This window comes from Alligator mississippiensis, chromosome 7 (genome assembly GCF_030867095.1).
Source record: "Alligator mississippiensis isolate rAllMis1 chromosome 7, rAllMis1, whole genome shotgun sequence".
Lineage (NCBI taxonomy): Eukaryota > Metazoa > Chordata > Crocodylia > Alligatoridae > Alligator > Alligator mississippiensis.
The window spans coordinates 74714917-74734017 of record NC_081830.1 but is presented as its reverse complement, the minus strand read 5'-3'; the positions used below and the strand labels follow the sequence as shown (position 1 = coordinate 74734017).

At 45.9% G+C, this 19101-nt stretch overlaps 2 protein-coding genes across 7 annotated transcripts in view; one reads left to right on the top strand and one right to left on the bottom strand.

The window, feature by feature from the left end:
* PHC3 (polyhomeotic homolog 3) overlaps nt 1–19101 on the top strand; it is a 123074-nt gene that overhangs the window by 59024 nt on the left and 44949 nt on the right. For all 6 annotated transcript variants that reach the window (XM_059731141.1, XM_059731139.1, XM_059731137.1 and 3 more), the window contains 2 exons: nt 12165–12405; nt 13857–14731. In XM_059731141.1, the coding sequence (XP_059587124.1) occupies nt 12165–12405; nt 13857–14731 (1116 nt within the window). The remainder of the gene's footprint in view (nt 1–12164; nt 12406–13856; nt 14732–19101) is intronic.
* Nucleotides 6950–8901, bottom strand: LOC102563601 (A-kinase anchor protein 4-like). The gene has a single exon (XM_059731132.1). The coding sequence runs from the start codon at nt 8665–8667 to the stop codon at nt 7441–7443; it is 1227 nt and encodes a 408-aa protein (XP_059587115.1). The 5' UTR covers nt 8668–8901; the 3' UTR covers nt 6950–7440.

Here is a 19101-nt window from a genome sequence, read left to right as displayed (position 1 = left end):
GGTGAACAGGTGTTCTCCCAGGTCCTGATCTTCCCCTCCTTATCTAATTGTAGGCTGCCACCAAGTCCTCCCTGAACCTTCTCTTCTCCAAACTGAAGAGTCCCAAATCCCTCGGCCTCTCCTCGTACAGCCTTCCCTCCAGGCCTTGGATCATGAGTGGCTCTCCGCTGGACTCTCAAGCTTCTCCACATCCTTCCTGAAGTGGAGAGCCCAATACTGGATGCAGTACTCCAGCTGTGGTCTCATCAGGACCAAGTAAAGTGGAAGGATGACTTCCCTGGTTTTGCTTGCATCAGTGGATGCACGCCGGTTTGGCTAGCTTTGCCAGCCACAGCATCACATTCATGGCTCATATTCATCTTGTGGTCAATCAAGACCCCCAAGTCCCTTTCGGTTGTGGCACTAGCGAGCATAGCACTGCTGAGCTTGTAAGTGTGCTTGGGGTTTATCCTACTGAGGTACAGAACCTTATACTTCTCTGCATTGAAGGCCATCAAGTTTTGATCAACCCACCTTGAGAGTCTGTCCTGCTGTGTGACTGCCCTCCCCCATAATTTGGTATCGTCCATGAACTTGGTGAGTTCACATCTGACTCCCGAATCCAGATCACTAATGAAAATGTAAAAGAGTACCAGCCCAAGTACCGAGCCCTGAGAGACTCCACTGGTCACCCTGTGCCACGTTGATGTGCTTCCTTCAACTAGTACTCTTTGGGACCCTTTAGCCAGTTGCCTAGCCATTGGACCGTATGATGATCAAGGCCACAGTTCTCCAGCTTAACCATGAGGATATCATGGGACACTAGGTCAAAGGCCTTCTTGAAGTCCAGGTATATGATGTGCACCCTTGTCCAGGGCACGTGTTACCTGGTCATAGAAGGCGATGAGGTTGGTCATGCCTGACCTGCCAGTCACAAAGCCATGTTGGCTGGCATTCAGAAGCTTGCCTTCCGTCAGTCTGGTATTGATGGATCCCTTGACAGTTTCCTTGAGGATTTTTCCAGGGACAGGTGTAGGACTGATTAGTTCTCCAGGTCATCCCTCCTCCCTTTCTTGTAGATAGGGACCATGGCTGGCTCTTTTCCAGTCATCCAGGACCTCGCCTGAGCACCATGATTTTTCAGACATCTCTGCCAAAGGGGATGCAATGATGACTGCCAGCTCCTTCAGGACTCTTGGGTGCATTCCATCTGGGCCTGCAGTTCCTCAAGGTGTACCCTCACCTGATCCACATTGATTTTAGGCCCATCGCCCACTCCCGGATTGGTTTGTGCTGTTCCTGACAGTGTGATCCTCCCTGGGAGGGTGAAAAACCAATGCCAAAGTCATTTGGGAGATTGGCCCTTTCTTGGGCATCAGAAGTCAGTTGCCTCATTGGGTCTGTCAGGGGCCCAGTGCTATCTTTGTTCTTTTTCCAGCTTCCCGCTCATCTGAAGAGACTGTGTTGTCCTTGATTCCCGTAGTTAGCCTAAATTCAGTTTGTGCCTTGGCTTTCCTCAACCACTTTCTACAGTGCGGGCAAGTGCAGAGTTATCCTCTCTGGTAATGCTTCCTGTTTTCCAGCTGGTGTAGGCTGCTCTTTTGAGCTTAATCATAGTATCATAGTTGGTACGGTTGGAAGGGACCTGAGCAGATCATTAAGTCTGACCCCCTGCCATGGCAGGAAAGACTACTGGGGTCAAATGACCCCGGCAAGGTGATCCTCCCAGGGTAGGATCCTAGCTGCCCTGGCAAGGGAAAATTGTCAAGGGATCCAGTGAAGTAGCACCTCCTGATATCTAGCCTGAATCTACCCTCTGCCAGCCTGTGACCTGTTATTTCTTGTCACTCCTGGTAGTGCTTGAGGGAACAGGGACTCTCCCATTGCCTGCTGGTCCCCCCTGACTAGTTTGTAAGCAGCCACTAGATCCCCCTTCAGCCTTCTCTAGTGGAGGCTAAACAGGTTCAGGTCCCTTAGCCTCTCCTTGTAGGGCCTGCCCTGCTGCCCCCGATCATGTGAGTGGCCCTCCTCTGGACCCTCTCCATGCTGTCCACAACCCTCCTGAAGTGCAGCGCCCAGAACTGGATGCAGTACTCCAGCTGCAGCCTGACCAGTGTTGCATAGAGGGGGAGGATCACCTCCTTGGACCTGCTTGAGATGCATCTGTGGATGCATGACAGGGTATGGTTGGCCTTCCTGACCGCATCTCCGCACTGTCGGCCCATGTTCATTTTGGCATCAATAATGACTCCAAGATCCTTTTCTGCCTCTGCACTGATGAAAAGGGAGTTCCCCAGCCTGTAGGCATGCTGCTGGTTCTTCCTCCCCAGGTGCAGTACCCTGCACTTGTCAGTGTTGAAACCCATCCTGTTCTCATCCGTCCACCCCTGTAACCTGTCCGGGTCCGATTGCAGCCTATTCCTCCCTTCTAGCATGCCTACTTCTCCCCACATCTTACTGTCATCTGCAGATTTGAACAGGGTGCTTTTTATCCCCTCGTCCAAGTAGCTGATGAAGATGTTGAACAGGTCAGGCCCGAGGACTGAGCCCTGGGGGACCCCACTGCCCACATCCCTCCACGTCGAATGAGGCCTGTCCACCACCACTCTCTGGGTGTGGCCCTTCAGCCAATTAGTGACCCATCTGACTGTGTAGGTATCGACACCACAGTCTCCAAGTTTTTTAATGAGAATGGGGTGAGAGACAGTGTCGAAGGCCTTCCTAAAGTCCAGAAAGACTACGTCCACTGCGACACCAAGGATTTTGTGTCCTGGTCATAGAAGGTCACCAGGTTGGTCTGACAACCTGCCTCTAATGAACCATATTGGTTGCCCCTAAGCATAATCTCCCCTGCTAGCCCCTTGTGGACATGTGCCAGGATAATTCTCTCATTAATTCTTAATAAGGTCCAAGAGTTCCTTATTCAGCTATGGGGGCTTTCTTGCCTGTTGATTGCATTTCTTGTGAGATGGTATGGTTTTGCCCTGTGCTTCAAGGATTAGGTTTTTAAGAAATGACCAATCCTCGTGTACTCCCTTTTCTGGGGAGGGAATGGCCTCTAATTGCCTGACTGACCAATTCTCTCAGTTGGCAGAAGTCAGCCTTCCCAAAGTTCAGGACTTCAGCTTTACTGTTGCGTTTGCCTGCTCTTCAGTGAACTAAGAAAGTGACCAGTTCACGGTCGCTGTCACGAAGCTTTCCCCTCGATCCGCAGATCGCTCACTAGGTCCTCCCCATTGGCCAGGACCAGATCAAGCAGTGCCTCTCCCCTAGTTGGCCCATAGACCTCTTGGGTTAGGTAGAGGTCATGAATGCATGTGATGAAGCTATGTGACCTGTCAGATTTGGCCATGCGCTCATCCCAAAAGAGGTAAGGGAAGTTGAAGTCCCCCATGACGATCATGGATCGGGAGTGCGCGATTGTATTGATATTGTCCACAAGTGGCAGGAAGTGCTAATGCTTGGTGTTGGGGTAGGATACAAGAGTAAGGACATGGAAAGTGTTAATATGTGTGTTTACAGGAAGCCAACTGCCTAGATACTGAATAGGAGGCTGTGTGAAGTGCTAGTGGGACAGGACCCAGTGACAGAGGTTAGAAGTGGGTAGTGGTCATCCTCCACCAGGACTTGCTTGAGATAAGAGGATATCATGGGGATTATAGGATGGCTTTCACCACCTGGAGTGCATAGTTGGGCTGGAATGCATGGGTGACCCTTGAGCCAAACCCTTGGGAGAATGGGCCTTCCATAGGTTGCTCATCTTGAGTGATTTACCTGTTCCTCAATAAGAATGTGCTCCCCTACATATTTGAAGAAACTTCATCTTTGACAGATGATTGGTGGATGTCTGTTTTGAGGCTTGGGCTGACCTCTTCTTGCTGCTGCTTATGTTGGGATTTATAGTGTATGTTTAGGAATTTCTTAGCCTGGATGATTTGATTCTCCATATTCTTGAGTAATGCAGGTATCTTTTCTCTGTCTGCAGACTTCATCATGGCTGGTCTTGGAAAGCTTTCCTAATCAAGGTTTTATTCCTACCTTTTTCTTATCAGTGCGAAGGGTATGTGGAAGCAGTCTTCCTAGAAAAACCTCATTCTCAAACTTTGTAGAACTACAAAAATAATATCTACCAACATCTAACAATAACACTTACTGTGCTCCGCAAACACATTGTACTGTTGTCTGGCCTGCCTTCTGGACCAGAAGCAGTGTAGCCATCTCCATATGATGCTGTGAGTGGGCTAATTGGTACTGTCCTATAGCAGTGCTAAGGAGGTGAGCCTTCCCCCTACCCTGCCCCCCAGCTCACCCTCATGTCCATGTAAATGCCATTACCCAGTGTGAAGCAGTGGCATGTGTGAGGGTGCTGTTGCAACACATTGCTGTTGCAAGACATGGTTAGCTTGTAGACGAGATGTGGCTATAGAAATTGATGCTTACAGTTTCCTGATTTGGCATGCCCTGCATGAAGGTAATGTTATGGTTGGATTGCTGAAGCTCTTCTTTATCATGTTAGGAAGGGGTTGGCATTGTATGACTTGTGGACTGGATCCAGCCTCTGGCAACTTGGGGAATCAGCACAGTGTTGCAGCCAGGACAGTAGAGGAGGTGTCCCCAAGTTCCTACTGCCTACCTTGATCCATACTCTCCCTGCAGCATCTATTGATTACCAAAGGATAGGAGAGGAGATTTATATCCCACAGCAGGGAGCAGGGCTGCAAGCAGCAGCCCATGGTAGCAAAATCTTGTCCACTCCTACATTAGCAGGTTTTACATAGTCTGCACCTATACCATACCATGGTACTGTATAAAATAAAGCTAAGGTAAGGAAGTAAACTGTTCTTTCAGTCATAGAGAGCATGATGATAATATTGCTGACTTCACTGGAGTAGCAGGAGGGAACCCATTTCTTAACTTAGGCTTTATTACATAAACAGTATTGGGAACAAAATGATTTGCTTGTTAGTAACCATAGTGACCATGAATCTGGTTACAATGAATAGCTGTGTTTAAAAGGAACCAGTTTCCTACTTAGTTCTAAAAATTAGGAAGCATGAAATATATGTATTTGATTCATGCACTGAGGAGTCTTAAGAAAAGTTATGTGACTCTTACACAAAAAATAATTTAGCTGAGAAATTGGAGCAGTCAAAACTAATTAAGTTATGTGGCCCTTTCCTTTGTCAATTCAAAACTGTTTCCTGCTGATGGCAGGTTTATTCTAGTGCTTCATCATCAGGGATCTTGGTTTCCTCTGTTTAAAAACTGCAAATTCTCCGATTAAAACCCCCCACAAATTCTTATTTAAAAAACCCAAATTCTACAATTAAAATGAAAAACCACTATATATGTATATATGAGAGAGAGTGTGTGTATGTATGTATGTATGTGTTGTATGTATCAGTTGAACACCATGTTTTATTGAGATATTTACAATTTTAAAGCAATTTGGAAGCCTACCAGTGCCTCAATCACTATAATAAAATAAATTATAAATACCTGTAAATTTTGGCATTTGACTCCGGGTTTTTTATCTTGGAAAATCAGAGGTCCCCCTGCCCACTTCACTCACCAGGATGCAGGTCCAGGCCCCTCACTCCCAAGTCACAGCCCCCTGGCTCTGCTAGGCCACTGCAAGGCATGTGGTTGCATTTCCAGAATCAAAATGAATGTCTGTTTGCTTGCTTATTAGTTCAATCTACGTAATTTAGACTAACCTGCAAAGATTGAATTAATTCAGCCTTGGGCTTTTTGATTGTCTGTATTAGTCTTAATGTAAAGATAATACTACAGTATTTTTCCTTACACTTTGGTATTTTTCCAGCTCAGTTTCTCTGGGGGAGGAACGCAGCACCTGTGACACTGACTACTAGTGACACATAGACTACATCAAACTATTTAAGTGCATACCTTAGTACTTCCCCAGAGTATGACCAAAATTTTTTCAAAAGCAACCATATTTTAAAGGTCCTGTGCCTGCGGCTGCCAGAGCCAGACCTGAAGCCCAACTGGTCTCCTAGAGCAGCCTGTGCAGGGGAAGGCCAGCCTGGAGGAGAAGTGGTGTGACCAGCTAGAGGCAGGCCAACCCCAGTCTCTGAGCCTCAGTGAAGCGACCATTGGGCCTGAGCACAGGGGCAGGGAACAAAACAGCAGGGGCTGGCACTGCTCAGAGCCACAATGCAAAGGCGGGGGGATAGGACATGACAGCTGCAGCTGGACCTGTGTCATGTTGCAGTGGGGGTGCTGCTGCTGGGAGGGAGTGAGAGTGGGTCGGGAGTGAGGGGCCCTGGCAGGGCTGGGAGGGGCTGTGGCTTGGGGGTGACGGGCAATGGGAGGGGCAGGGGCAGGGCACTGGCATGTGAGGGCTGCTCAGCGCCACAAAGCAGTGGGGGCACGGAGGAGGGGTCGCTGCAGCTGGGCCTGCATCCTGGTGAGTGAATGACACAAGGAGAGCTCCAACTTCCTGTGATGAAAAGCTAAAATTTAAGTGCCAAAGTATAGAGGTATTTAGAATTTATTTTTATTATAATGTTTGAGGCACTGATAGGCTTCCAAACTGCTTTAAAATTGTAAATATATCAATAAAATGTTGTTTTGGCAATTTCATTTTAATTGAGGAAAAACACGGATATGGGGGTTTTAAGTAAGATCATATGGGATATTTAATCGGAGAAAACCAGGATCCATGTAATTATTAGACACCTACTAGGTAGAGTTTGATGTGGAAGAAAATCTCAAAGCAGTTTTCCAGGACAATCCCCTAGCAAAAATCAAAATGCCTGTCCTTTCCTAGGAAGGCTTTCAGTTTAGGGTGGATACACCATTAGTTCCCTAGTTATGCCTCCCATCTTCTTATCCTTCCACCCTTGCAACCCAAATTTTCATAGGTACCTGTTTGGTAAGAGGATTATTCCTCTAACTAGTACTCGCATAGTAATCTTTTTCAGCTACTTAATAAAGTAGTCCTTGCTTTTTTTATTTTTTTTATTGATGATCTTACCCAGCTTGTGTATGACAGACTGTTGAATTCAATGCAGAGCTGTCCCTTGCAAACGTGCGTGTTTGTGCCAGCAGAGAGCTGGTTTGGGTGCTTTGGCTGGGTCAAAGTGAGTTGAGAGGCAGGGGGAGTCGGCGTTTCCTTAAAGATTATTAATCAACCAGACCATCAGTCTACAGCAAGTTACATTTCTCACAGTGGCATCAAACTGTTGTTTTTCTAAGTACCTCATCACTTCCTGAAGAATATCCCCCACGCTGTAGCCCTTTGTGGCCACTTTTCAGCCAGCAGAGAAAGCTTCTTCAGATCCTTCTTATTTCCATGCATGAATGACAGATTAGGCACATTGAACTGAGTGAGATAGACTGAAGCTGCTTGTTTTGTGAGCTGCTGTTGGCATTCTGGTTGGTCACTACTACTTGAGAACCCGAAGACGAACCTGTAAATGGGTTTCTGTTCTGTTTTTATTGGAAAGCTCTCCTGGGTGTTGCTTGAGCTTTTGCAGATGAGGTACCAAATGCATTGGGTTCCTCTGACAAGTCACCTAGAGCTATATCAGTGCCACTGCCTTTGACCATGAAGAGACATAACTTTATCACAGATTCCACCAGTTGGTCAAAAAATTGCTTGTTGACCTGATCCATATTGTCAGACTGCTCCATGGCTGAATTCAGCTGTTTGGCTACGGCCTGTTTGCCAGGCTCCCATTCGCTGGCAGGGGTATGCTTGAAGCTCTTGTTTGTTTCGCTGGAGCTGTCTTCTATATTGAACCCAGCTTCATGCAAGACCTTCTGTATGATGGACAAGAGGACACTTGATATATCTCCCTTTTGGGAGTAGAGCTGCTGTTGGTAATCGTTCCTTGTCCCTGTTGGCCTCGACCCAGAAGCCTCTGCAAGGGATTTGGAGCTTTGGCTGTTCCCAGCTTTTTCGAAATGTGCATCACGGGAAACATACCCAAACGAAGTGGCATGTGATTCGCTAGAGTCCTTACCATTGTTTGTCTGTTGCAGTAGATGTTGCTGTATCAACATTAAGGCAGTCACAATGAGGTCTTTTGCATACTTATCCATTGAGCAGTGCTTTTCTGAAGGCTTGCATGAAGACGATTGAGATTTGTTTCCTCCTTTTTCCTTGTCTTTTCCAGAGTTGTGCATTGCACTTTGCATTGCTGTGAACTGCATGGCTTGAGATTTTGGGTCCTGGGACCCTGTTTTAAGTGATGTAAATGCTAGACTTTGAGACCTGGATTGTCCCTTATCTTCTCCTGCTAGGGCTTGAAAAAGGCGTTTAACCATTGCTTCCAGAATTTCAGTAGACTTCTGATTCGCTACACTGAATAGATTTTTCTTCACAGTAGCAACGAAGCCAGAGTCTGTCATGAGCTCACCTGTAACACTATGCAGATTTTTCATTATTGAGTCTATCAAGTCTGATATAACATCTCTGGTGTGTTTGAGAGCTGTTGTCTTCAAAACCAGGCAAGCTGGAGCATGCTTGTTGCCCTTCTTTTCAACTTTCATGGTCTTCAAGAATGAGAACACCATGTCTGAAGCAACCTTGTTTGCATAAACCATTAGCTCTTTGTTGACAGAAGTACCATATTCATCTTGCCTGGAGTTTTTGACTTGCTGATGCATTTGCTTATCTGAAGATTTTTCTCCTTGTTTGCAGCCCTTTTGGTTGGACATCTCTCCATAAAGTGTTCTTCCCTCAGTTGAGCTGCAGTGATGTTGAGCTGCCAGACTCGATGTTGCCTCCTCTCTCAACGTCCCATGGTCTTTTGATGCCAGATATAATGTTCACTGTGTTGCCTCTCGGTTTCTATAGCAGCAGTGACATCACAAAGATCCATTTTCACCAGCAGCTAGTGATGTGATGGCCCTGGTTCAGCAGTAGCCTGCTATCCTTAGGCTGTATTAATCTATTTCCCTAGGTTTTGGAGGGTGTTTTATTAGATGGGAATGGGGAATCAGTTTCCCTCTCCTCTCCTTCCTCATCTCCCAACCCCTGGTTTAAAAAAAAGAAAAAAAAGGCAGCTCATTAAACTACATTTTGGGAAATACAGTTAATGTAATGATAGCTTAGCACAGAGTTTAGCTTCTAGTTAGACGGGGATGTTTGGCTGGGAGAATTTGGTTTACGGTATCATCTGTCAAGTAGCAAGAGCATGCAGAATAGCTCACTAACAGTCTGTAATAATGGAACAAAACATCTCTAGGTTTGGGAAACTTGTGTGTCTCTCCCTTTGCCACTTTTTTGTTTTTCTATTTTTTCCTGATTGCTTCCCTTTTTTCTTTCACTCTTACAAAGATAAAATCTCCTCTCTTTTTTTTTTTTTTTCCCTACCCCCGTACCTTATGAAATGAAACCAATAAAAACATGGTGTGAAGGAAGAAAGTTTATGAGGAAGTCTTGCATGCATGACGAATAGATCCAAGGAGGTGATACTCCCCCTCTATCGGGCGCTGGTCAGACCGCAGTTGGAGTGCTGCGTGCAATTCTGGGCACCGCACTTCAAGAGGGATGCGGATAACCTGGAGAGGGTCCAGAGAAGGGCCACTCATATGGTTAAGGGCTTGCAGACCAAGCCCTACGAGGAGAGACTAGAGAAACTGGACCTTTTCAGCCTCTGCAAGAGAAGGTTGAGAGGCGACCTTGTGGCTGCCTATAAGTTCATCACGGGGGCACAGAAGGGAATTGGTGAGGTTTTATTCACCCAGGCGCCCCCGGGGGTTACAAGAAATAATGGCCACAAGCTAGCAGAGAGCAGATTTAGACTAGACATTAGGAAGAACTTCTTCACAGTTCGAGTGGCCAGGGTCTGGAACGGGCTCCCAAGGGAGGTGGTGCTCTCCCCTACCCTGGGGGTCTTCAAGAGGAGGTTAGATGAGCATCTAGCTGGGGTCATCTGAACCCAGCACTCTTTCCTGCCTATGCAGGGGTTCGGACTCGATGATCTATTGAGGGTCCCTTCTGACCCTAACATCTATGAATCTATGAATCTTGCAACTTTGTGGGGCATCAGGTGGGGCAAGCAAAGATGAGCTTGTGAGGGGAAAGTGCAGCCAGAAACTCAGCATGTGGTTCTGGAGAAGCTGAAACTTGGGCTTCCTCCCCAACTCCCTCTTCTAGCCAGCATGACTTCCTCTATTTAGGGGTATACCAGCATCCTTGTTTCTCCACAGAATGGTCAAACTTTGGGAGATGCTGAAAGCCATGCCAATAACAAGTCTATCCTTATGGCACCATGCAGGGCCCTCCAGTTTACAACTGGTGGCACCAGACTTAAGTAAAGACTAATTAAACAGGATACTGGTTGTCCCCAAGTGGCAGGAAGTGCTAGTGCTTGGTGTTGGGGTAGGATACAAGAGTAAGGAAATGGAAAGTGTGTTGATATGCATGTTTACAGGAAGCCAACTGCCTAGATACTAAATGGGAGGCTGTGTGAGGTGCTAGTGGGACAGGACCCAGTGACAGAGGTTACAAGTGGGTAGGGGGCATCCTCCACCAGCACTTGCTTGAGATAAGAGGATACTATGGGGATTATAGGGTGACTTTCACCTCCTGGAGTGCATAGTTGGGATGGAATGCATGGGTGACCCTTGAGCCAAACCCTTGTGAGAATGGGCCTTCCAACCCCTTGTACACTACGGGTGAGTGTTGTATAGCGGTGGTTCCATGAAGCAGTCTTCCTCAATGGCATTTTCCACAGACAGGGTCACTGAAAGCAGCTTTCTGGGTCCTGAGGAAGCCGTGGTAGAAGACTAGCAGTCCATTGAGATCTCAAGGGAGTTCTCTTGCATGGCAAGGCTGGTCATTGCCTATGAATACTGAACCATTTGTCTGAAATCAGGCAGAAGATAGAGTAGGGTGACACCTTAGAGCTAACACAGCTAACTACCTCATAGACATGCACCCAAGCATCCCAGTGCAAAGCTTTCTCACACCAGTATTTCCAAATTCATCTGGGAATCCTAGCACCACTATTAAGTATCTTTCTGCAGATAGCACAGCAAGCAAGCAAGGAAGGACTGTTCACCTGGGTGTATAAGCCACTGAAACTAGATACCAGCTTCTTTGGCACATATTGCAGAGAAAGGGTGCTGGCACTTGGTTTCCTTAATAGCATTGTGGGGCTGAGGACAGACCAACTGGAAAGCACAACCAAAACATCCACTGGTAGAAAGAACAGTTGTTGAAAATAATCATTGTATATGTTTATGTTGCATGGGCAGGGATCCTGGTTTTCTTTGTTTAAAAATTGCAAATTCTGTGATTTAAAGAAAGGGGAGAAGAAGCAAAAAAATCTATCATTAAAAGACCCTAAATCTTCAATCAAAATGAAACACCACTCTCTGTAGGTGTATAGAGGGGGTTGGGGTGGTATATGTATATATATGTATGTAATGTGTGTGTGTGTATGTGTCTCAGTTGCAGGGGTTTAGGTTGTAGCGAGCACACAATGTTTTATTGATCTATTTACAATTTTAAAGCTGTTTGGAAGCCTACCAGTGCCTCAAGCAGTATAATAAAATAAATTCTAAGTACATATATATTTTGGTATTTGATTTTATGTTTTTTATCATGGAAAATCAGACCTCCCCCTGCCCACTTCACTCACCAGGATGCAGGTCCAGGCTCCTCATTGCCCACCCACAGCTCCCCCACATCACGGCTGTGGGGTAGGGAGTGAGGGGGAGCAGCAGTCTCGGCCCTGCTGTTGCCCTCGCCCCAACTGTGTAGTTTAGATAAAGTTAGACAAGCTTTTGAATGCCTTGACCATCACAGCTATAACACTCTAACACATTTATTATAAAGCAACAGCAGAACTGGAGAAATGTGTCAAACTCAGAATCAAATTTGCGTCCTGCTATTTTCCACCAGTTATAATTTCTTTCTTTTCAAAAGCCTTGTAAGGAACCCATGTTATAAAGTTAAGATTTAGTTTACGTTTTGAAAGTATTTGCTTGTCATCCATTTAAACAGGAATAGTATTATTTTTTACTTACCTTGAAATTCTGTGACATGCCATTTCATATTGAAGTATTTTGCAATTTATCATTTATATTCATAACATTCATGAAAAACATATCAAGTCAATGATTATTATTGCTATCATCTTGGTGTTTCCATGTATTAGCTAGACACGTATATATGTTTGTTTTTTCATTTTCCTTTTTCCTAGGTCCAGAACTTGACATTGCGTAGTCAGAAGCCGGGGGTATTGTCCAGTTCCCCAACTGGCCAACCAAAGAGCAGTAGTCAAGCTCAGTCTTTGGCTCTGTGCCCTAATAAAACTGCAATCAGTACCAAGGGCAGCCAGCCAGATCCTGCAGAAAGCAATAGAAAAGGAGAGAGCCCAACTTCCGAGAGTCGAAGTACACCTGTCACACGGACATCCAGCATACATCAGTTAATAGCACCAGGTAGGATGAAGTTTTATCTTTAGAAAGGTTGTTACTTAAACATGCAGTGTATCAGATAAAAAACAGGCAGGTGTCTGATACCACACTAATGATTCGGGTTTTTAATCTTTTAGAGATAAATAGTTATCCATAGTAGTGTTGGAAAAAATTATACACTAGAATTGTCTGTGCTTCCACAGAGAGGAAGGGAGGGAAATGGAAGCAGACAGAATAGGAAAGCAAAAAGGTGTGTATGCATGTTTCTCTGTATAATCTAGTTCAGGTATTAATATAATTTATTTCTGTTGCTTCGGCACCCATAAGTTGGCTCAGTTGTGATCAGGAAACAATTGTGTTAAGAATTTTTACATGTTCATAAATAAACCTGTTTCCAACTCAAAGATTTTTCTAATAAAATATAAAAGTTGTAATAAGTAAGCATGACAAAAGGGAAAAATATGAGGGATGAGGTCAACCAAGGTAAGGTTATACACATACTTAAATTGGTTATTGTGTAAATTCATATCTCCTGAGTCAAAGGGTAGAAATGTAGTCCGCGTAAGTGGTCTGAATGAGGCAGAGAAGCCATGCTTTCAGAAGAAGAGAAAAGAGAGTAAGGCTGCAGGAAATACAGCTCTGGAATCCTTGTCTTGTCAAAATTGACTTCAACCAGAGGGATAAAAGAAACCATCTCCTATTTAAAAATAAATAGATGTGATATAATAATTAGTAATCAAAGGAAAGAAAGAAAGCAGACGGGTATATGTGGAGGAGTATGGTTAGTTTCTCTACTGTAGGCAGTTATTCAAGTGGGGTCACTGGCTTCTTTGAAGAGCAGAAAGAACATTACTGGAAATCAGGCCAGTTTTAGGAGCCTAACTCTTCGTATATTTGCCCAATTTTGGGCATCTGAGTTTTGACAAATTTGGCCTAAAATACGCTTGGTTAAAACAGGGCTTCCAGCCCATTATTGTTTTAAAGCTCATATTTAAAGAACAGTGCCCAAGTGGTAATTTGTTTTAAGCAAATTTTGACTCCACTGAACTTCTTTCATTTTTGGCTATGTTAAATCCCTGTTCCTCTTCAACTTAAATGTATTTTTTAACTAAAAGAGGAGATCTCATTAATAATAATCTTAGACTTAGCAGCAAGAAAATAATGACTTTGCATTTTTGTTGACCTTAGATTTTATTAAGGAAACATGGTTTTAGTAAATTGTTTACTGCAGCATTTCACTTTGGAATTTATCAAAATTAACGTATTCCTTACCGCATTGTGTTTGAGATGCTACGTGTGACAGTAGAGAGTATTTTTCATTGAATTTCCAACTGATGCTTGTCTGGATGGCTTCTTCAAGTTCTATGCTGACGTTACTCTTCTAATGTGAAAACTTTCTCCTTTAAACATTTATTGTAGTGTTCCCTGAACTAAAGGAAATAATTACTAATTGTCATTTTTTTTCCCCCTCACAGCTTCATATTCTCCAATTCATCCTCATTCTCTCATTAAACATCAGCAGATTCCTCTTCATTCTCCACCTCCAAAGATATCCCACCATCAACTGATACTGCAACAGCAGCAGCAAGTCCAGCCAATTGCTCTTCAGACTCCTCCCAGTCAGGAACCACCTCCGTCACAACACTGCGTGCCACTCCAAAGCCACTGTCTTCCTCCAGTTCCCAACAGTGTCCAGTCACAACATTGTTCTCCTGTTCACATCCATCCTCCTCCTTTAACAGTATCTCCTACTCCATCCCAGTCAGCTCAGCAATCGGTAGTAGTGTCTCCCCCACCTTCTCATTCACCTAGCCAGTCACCCACAATAATTATTCATCCACAAGCACTTATCCAGTCGCAAACAAATCCTCTTGTGCCATCTGCTCTTCAGTCAGAGCAGAATCCCCAGCCGACTGGTAGTCCAGTACGACCAGTAGCACAACAGCTTAATCTTCCATCACATCTTCCACTTCCACCTTCCCCAGTAGTACCCATTGGGTCAGTGGATCAGCCCACCCTGGTGTCCCCAGGTCAGCAGATAGTGTCTTCAGCACCACACCAGCAATATCCAACCTTACAGTCCGCACCAATCCCAATTGCAGCCCCTCCACAGCTATCAGCATCTTCAACACAGATTCAACAACTGCCCTTGCAGTCTGTGCAGTCTTTACAAGTCCAGCCTGAAATTCTATCCCAGGGCCAGGTTTTGGTGCAAAATACTTTGGTCTCAGAGGAGGAGCTTCCTGCTGCAGAAGCTTTGGTCCAGCTGCCATTTCAGACTCTTCCACCACCGCAAACTGTTGCAGTAAACCTTCAAGTACAACCACCAGTACCTGTTGAAGCCCCTGTGGTAAGTTCTCAGAAACATTCCCTTAGCTTTTGATGTTATACAAAAAGAGAGAGACACTCTAACACAGTTGCCTTCCGGCCACTGGCTGGAAATATCCTGTAAGTCTGAGTAAAGAGGAATCTGTTGTCAGGTTTGGTAAAACTGACCTTGCTGTGTGGCACCCAACAGGTGAATCCAATGATGTGTTTGAAAAGGTGGCTCCCAGTCTTTATAACAAGTGATCGCAACATATCTAGATTTAAGCAAGGTTCCTCTTTGGGTAGATGTGTTATCTTTTATTAGACCAACTAAATAGATTTAAGCAAAGCATTTGATATTGTCATACAGGAAATTATTAATTGTGGGGGGTTTGTACAAAAATTATAAAGGGAATAAGGAGCTAGCTGAAGGAAGAAACTACAGTGCATTATACTGAAAAGGGAGTTGTTAGATTGGAGAGAAGTTATTTGTGGCTTTCTGCAGTGATCAGTCTGTGGATCACTTCCTTTAATATTTTTCACTAGTGACTTTGATGCAAGAACCAATTACATGCTTATAAATTTGCAGATGATAAATTGGAGAGCTGTCTTTCAAGAGATTAAAAGAGCTTGGCTTGTTTAGCCTAGCAGATGAAAGTTGAGAAGGATATAATTACTCTTCAAAAATACATTGCAGTAGAAATTAATGAGGAAGAATTGTTTAAGTTAAAAGATAAATGTCCTGTAGGATTATACTGGTACAAATTGATTCTGAATAAATTTAGACTGGAATTTAGATAGAAGAAGGTTTCTAGCCATCAGAATAGTGAAGCGCTAATTAGCTTGCTGAAAAAATTTTAGGGTCACCCCAAGTAGTTTCAAGATGAGAACTGATTAATTCTGAGAAGGATTGACAGAATAGGGATGATTGTGGAGTTAATTACAGCTGGTGATATACTTTAGTTACCTGGGTTGTTAGCATCTCCAAGAGATTGAAAGGTGGCTTGATAATTGTGGGAGGAGCATGCATGTTAAGCAGCTGTGTGCAGGCATGGGGTTTCTTGACTACTGAGGCCTGGTAAAAGATGTTGAAGCCAGACAAGTGGTCTGAGTGGGAGAGAGAGAGAGAGTGAACATTGGAATGGACTTTGTATTGGAGTGGTAGATTAGAAATATCCTGGGGTCCTTGAAGGTGGGTTCAGGGTGCTTGCAATGAGGTGCTTTAGTTTAGATCAGGCCACAAAAGGTTAACATGTGGGCTATGGGCTTTTGTCCAGCTGCCACTTCCCCAGTTGCTGCTGCGGCCAGGGTCTGTGGGCAAGGCAGTGTGGTGGGAGGAGCCCGGTGAGCTGGATGGGCTCACACTGCCTGAGGGGTGGCAGGAGTTGGCGGGGGGAGATGGGGGCAGGGAAGCATATATGCCCATGCGGTCCTGGGGAGGCTGCACTGGCTGCACAGGCTCTCCAAGACTAGTGTGGCATGCAGCCCCAGCTACTCAGAAGTTGGACAGCCCTGGTTTAGATAGCCATAGATTCATAGATGTTAGGGTCCGAAGGGACCTCAATAGATCATCGAGTCCGAACCCCTGCATAAGCAGGAAAGAGTGCTGGGTCTAGATGACCCCAGCTAGATGCCCATCTAACCTCCTCTTGAAGACCCCCAGGGTAGGGGAGAGCACCACCTCCCTTGGGAGCCCGTTCCAGACCTTGGCCACTCGAACTGTGAAGAAGTTCTTCCTAATGTCCAATCTAAATCTGCTCTCTGCTAGTTTGTGGCCATTGTTTCTTGTAACCCCCAGGGGCGCCTTGGTGAATAAAAACTCACCAATTCCCTTCTGTGCCCCCGTGATGAACTTAAAGGCAGCCACAAGGTTGCCTCTCAACCTTCTCTTGCGGAGGCTGAAAAGGTCCAGTTTCTCTAGTCTCTCCTCGTAGGGCTTGGTCTGCAGGCCCTTGACCATACGAGTTGCCCTTCTCTGGACCCTCTCCAGGTTATCCGCATCCTTCTTGAAGTGTGGCGCCCAGAATTGCACGCAGTACTCCAACTGCGGTCTGACCAGCGCCCGATAGAGGGGAAGTATCACCTCCTTGGACCTATTCATCATGCATCTGCTGATGCACGATAAAGTGCCATTGGCTTTTTTGATGGCTTCGTCACACTGCCGGCTCATGTTCATCTTGGAGTCCACTAGGACTCCAAGATCCCTTTCCACCTCTATGCTACCCAGCAGGTCATTCCCTAGGCTGTAGGTGTGCTGGACATTTTTCCTCCCTAGGTGCAGCACTTTGCATTTCTCCTTGTTGAATTGCATTCTGTTGTCTGCCCACTTGTCCAACCTATCCAGGTCTGCCTGCAGCTGTTCCCTGCCCTCCGGTGTGTCCACATCTCCCCATAACTTTGTGTCATCTGCAAACTTGGACAGAGTACATTTCACTCCCTCGTCCAAGTCACTGATGAAGACATTAAAAAGTATCGGTCCAAGGACCAAGCCCTGCGGGACCCCACTGCCCACACCCTTCCAGGTCGATACCGACCCATCTACTACGACTCTCTGAGTGCGACCCTCCAGCCAATTCACCACCCACCGGACTGTGTAGTCATCCACGTCACAGCCTCTTAACTTGTTCACCAGTATGGGGTGGGATTCCGTATCGAAGGCCTTCCTGAAGTCTAAGTATACGACATCCACCCCTCCTCCTGTGTCCAGGTGTTTTGTAACCTGGTCATAGAAGGAGACTAGATTGGTCAGGCACGATCTGCCCGCCACAAACCCGTGCTGGTTTCCCCTCAGTATAATTTGCCCTGCTGGGCTCTCACAAATGTGAGCCTTGATAATTTTTTCAAAGACTTTGCCAAGGATGGAGGTGAGACTGACTGGCCTATAGTTGCCCGGGTCCTCCTTCCTCCCCTTTTTGAAAATGGGGACCACGTTAGCCCTTTTCCAGTCCTCTGGGACTTGGCCCGTGTGCCACGAGCGTTCGAATATTCCTGCCAGTGGCTCTGCAATGATGTCGGCCAGTGCCTTCAGCACCCTCAGATGGAGCTCATCCGGGCCTACCAACTTAAAGACATCCAGTTCTTCCAAGTGACTCTGCACCATCTCAGGATCTATGCATGGAAGTCTGGCGCCTTGCTGCTGCCTCTCTACACCCCAGTGAGAGACTTGTCTTGTCCCTCGCTTAGGAACACTTAGGCAAGGAACTCGTTGAGGAGTTCAGCCTTGTCCCCCCTGTCTGTCACCAATTGTTTCTGCCCATTTAGCAGGGGTCCTATTCCTCCCTGGGCCTTCCTTTTACTCCCTATATATCTAAAAAACAATTTCTTGTTGTCTTTTACTTGGGTTGCCATCCTCAGCTCCATGGTAGCTTTGGCCCGTCTAAATGCCTCCCTAAAGCACGAGCAGAGGAGGTATATTCATCTTTAGTGATCTCACCTTGTTTCCACTTTTTATGTGCTCCCCTTTTGTCCCTTAGGCTGCCCTGGATTTCTCTGGTCAGCCATGGAAGCCTCCTGGCCCCTTTCCCTCTTTTGCCTCTCTCAGGGATTGTCTTGCTTTGTGCCTGAAGGATTGTTTCCTTAAGGCACAGCCACCCTTCTTGGGCTCCCATCCCTTCAAAACTCCTACTCTGCAGTGCGTCCTTGACTAATCGCCTGAGTTCATTGAGATCAGCTTTCCTAAAGTCTAGCACTTTCACCCTACTAGTTACCTTACCCACTCAATGTCTTATGTTGAATTCTATTATTAGGTGATCACTGTCTCCCAAATGGCTACTGATCTGGAGGTCCCCTACCATGTCATCCCGTTGCCAATACCAGATCCAGTATGGCATTCCCCCTAGTGGGACCATGCACCTCCTGTGTCAGGTGGAGGTCCTGTACACAGGTTAGAAACCTGCGTGAGCGATGGGACTTTGCTGTCTGTGTCTCCCAGCAGATGTCCAGGTAGTTTAGGTCCCCCATGACTATCGCCTCTTTAGCTTTTATGGTCTCCGAGAGTTGCCTCAGGAGCCCCGCATCTATTTCTTCCCCTTGGTGTGGGGGTCTGTAGCAGACCCCTACCACCAAATCCCTTTCTCCTTGCCCCCCATGTAGCCTAACCCACAATCCTTCTACTTCCTCAACCTTGGATTCTGTCTTGATGAGGGTTGATGTATATTGCTCACTGACATAAAGCGCAACCCCCCCTCCCCCTTTCTTCCCCACCCTGTCCTTTCTGTACAATCTATAGCCCTCAATATGTACCGCCCAGTCGTGGGATGAATCCCACCAGGTTTCTGTTAGCCCCACTAAGTCATAGGTGTTTAGTGCAAGCAGGAGCGCTAGTTCATCCTGCTTGTTCCCCATGCTCCTAGCATTAGTATATAGGCACTTGAGCCCTGCGACTGGTGCCTTTGCTGCCCCCCTGCTCCGAGT

Excerpts from the sequence above, each read along its gene's own strand:
- LOC102563601 (XM_059731132.1), bottom strand. The coding sequence starts at position 8,667 with ATGTCCAACCAAAAGGGCTGCAAACAAGGAGAAAAATCTTCAGATAAG.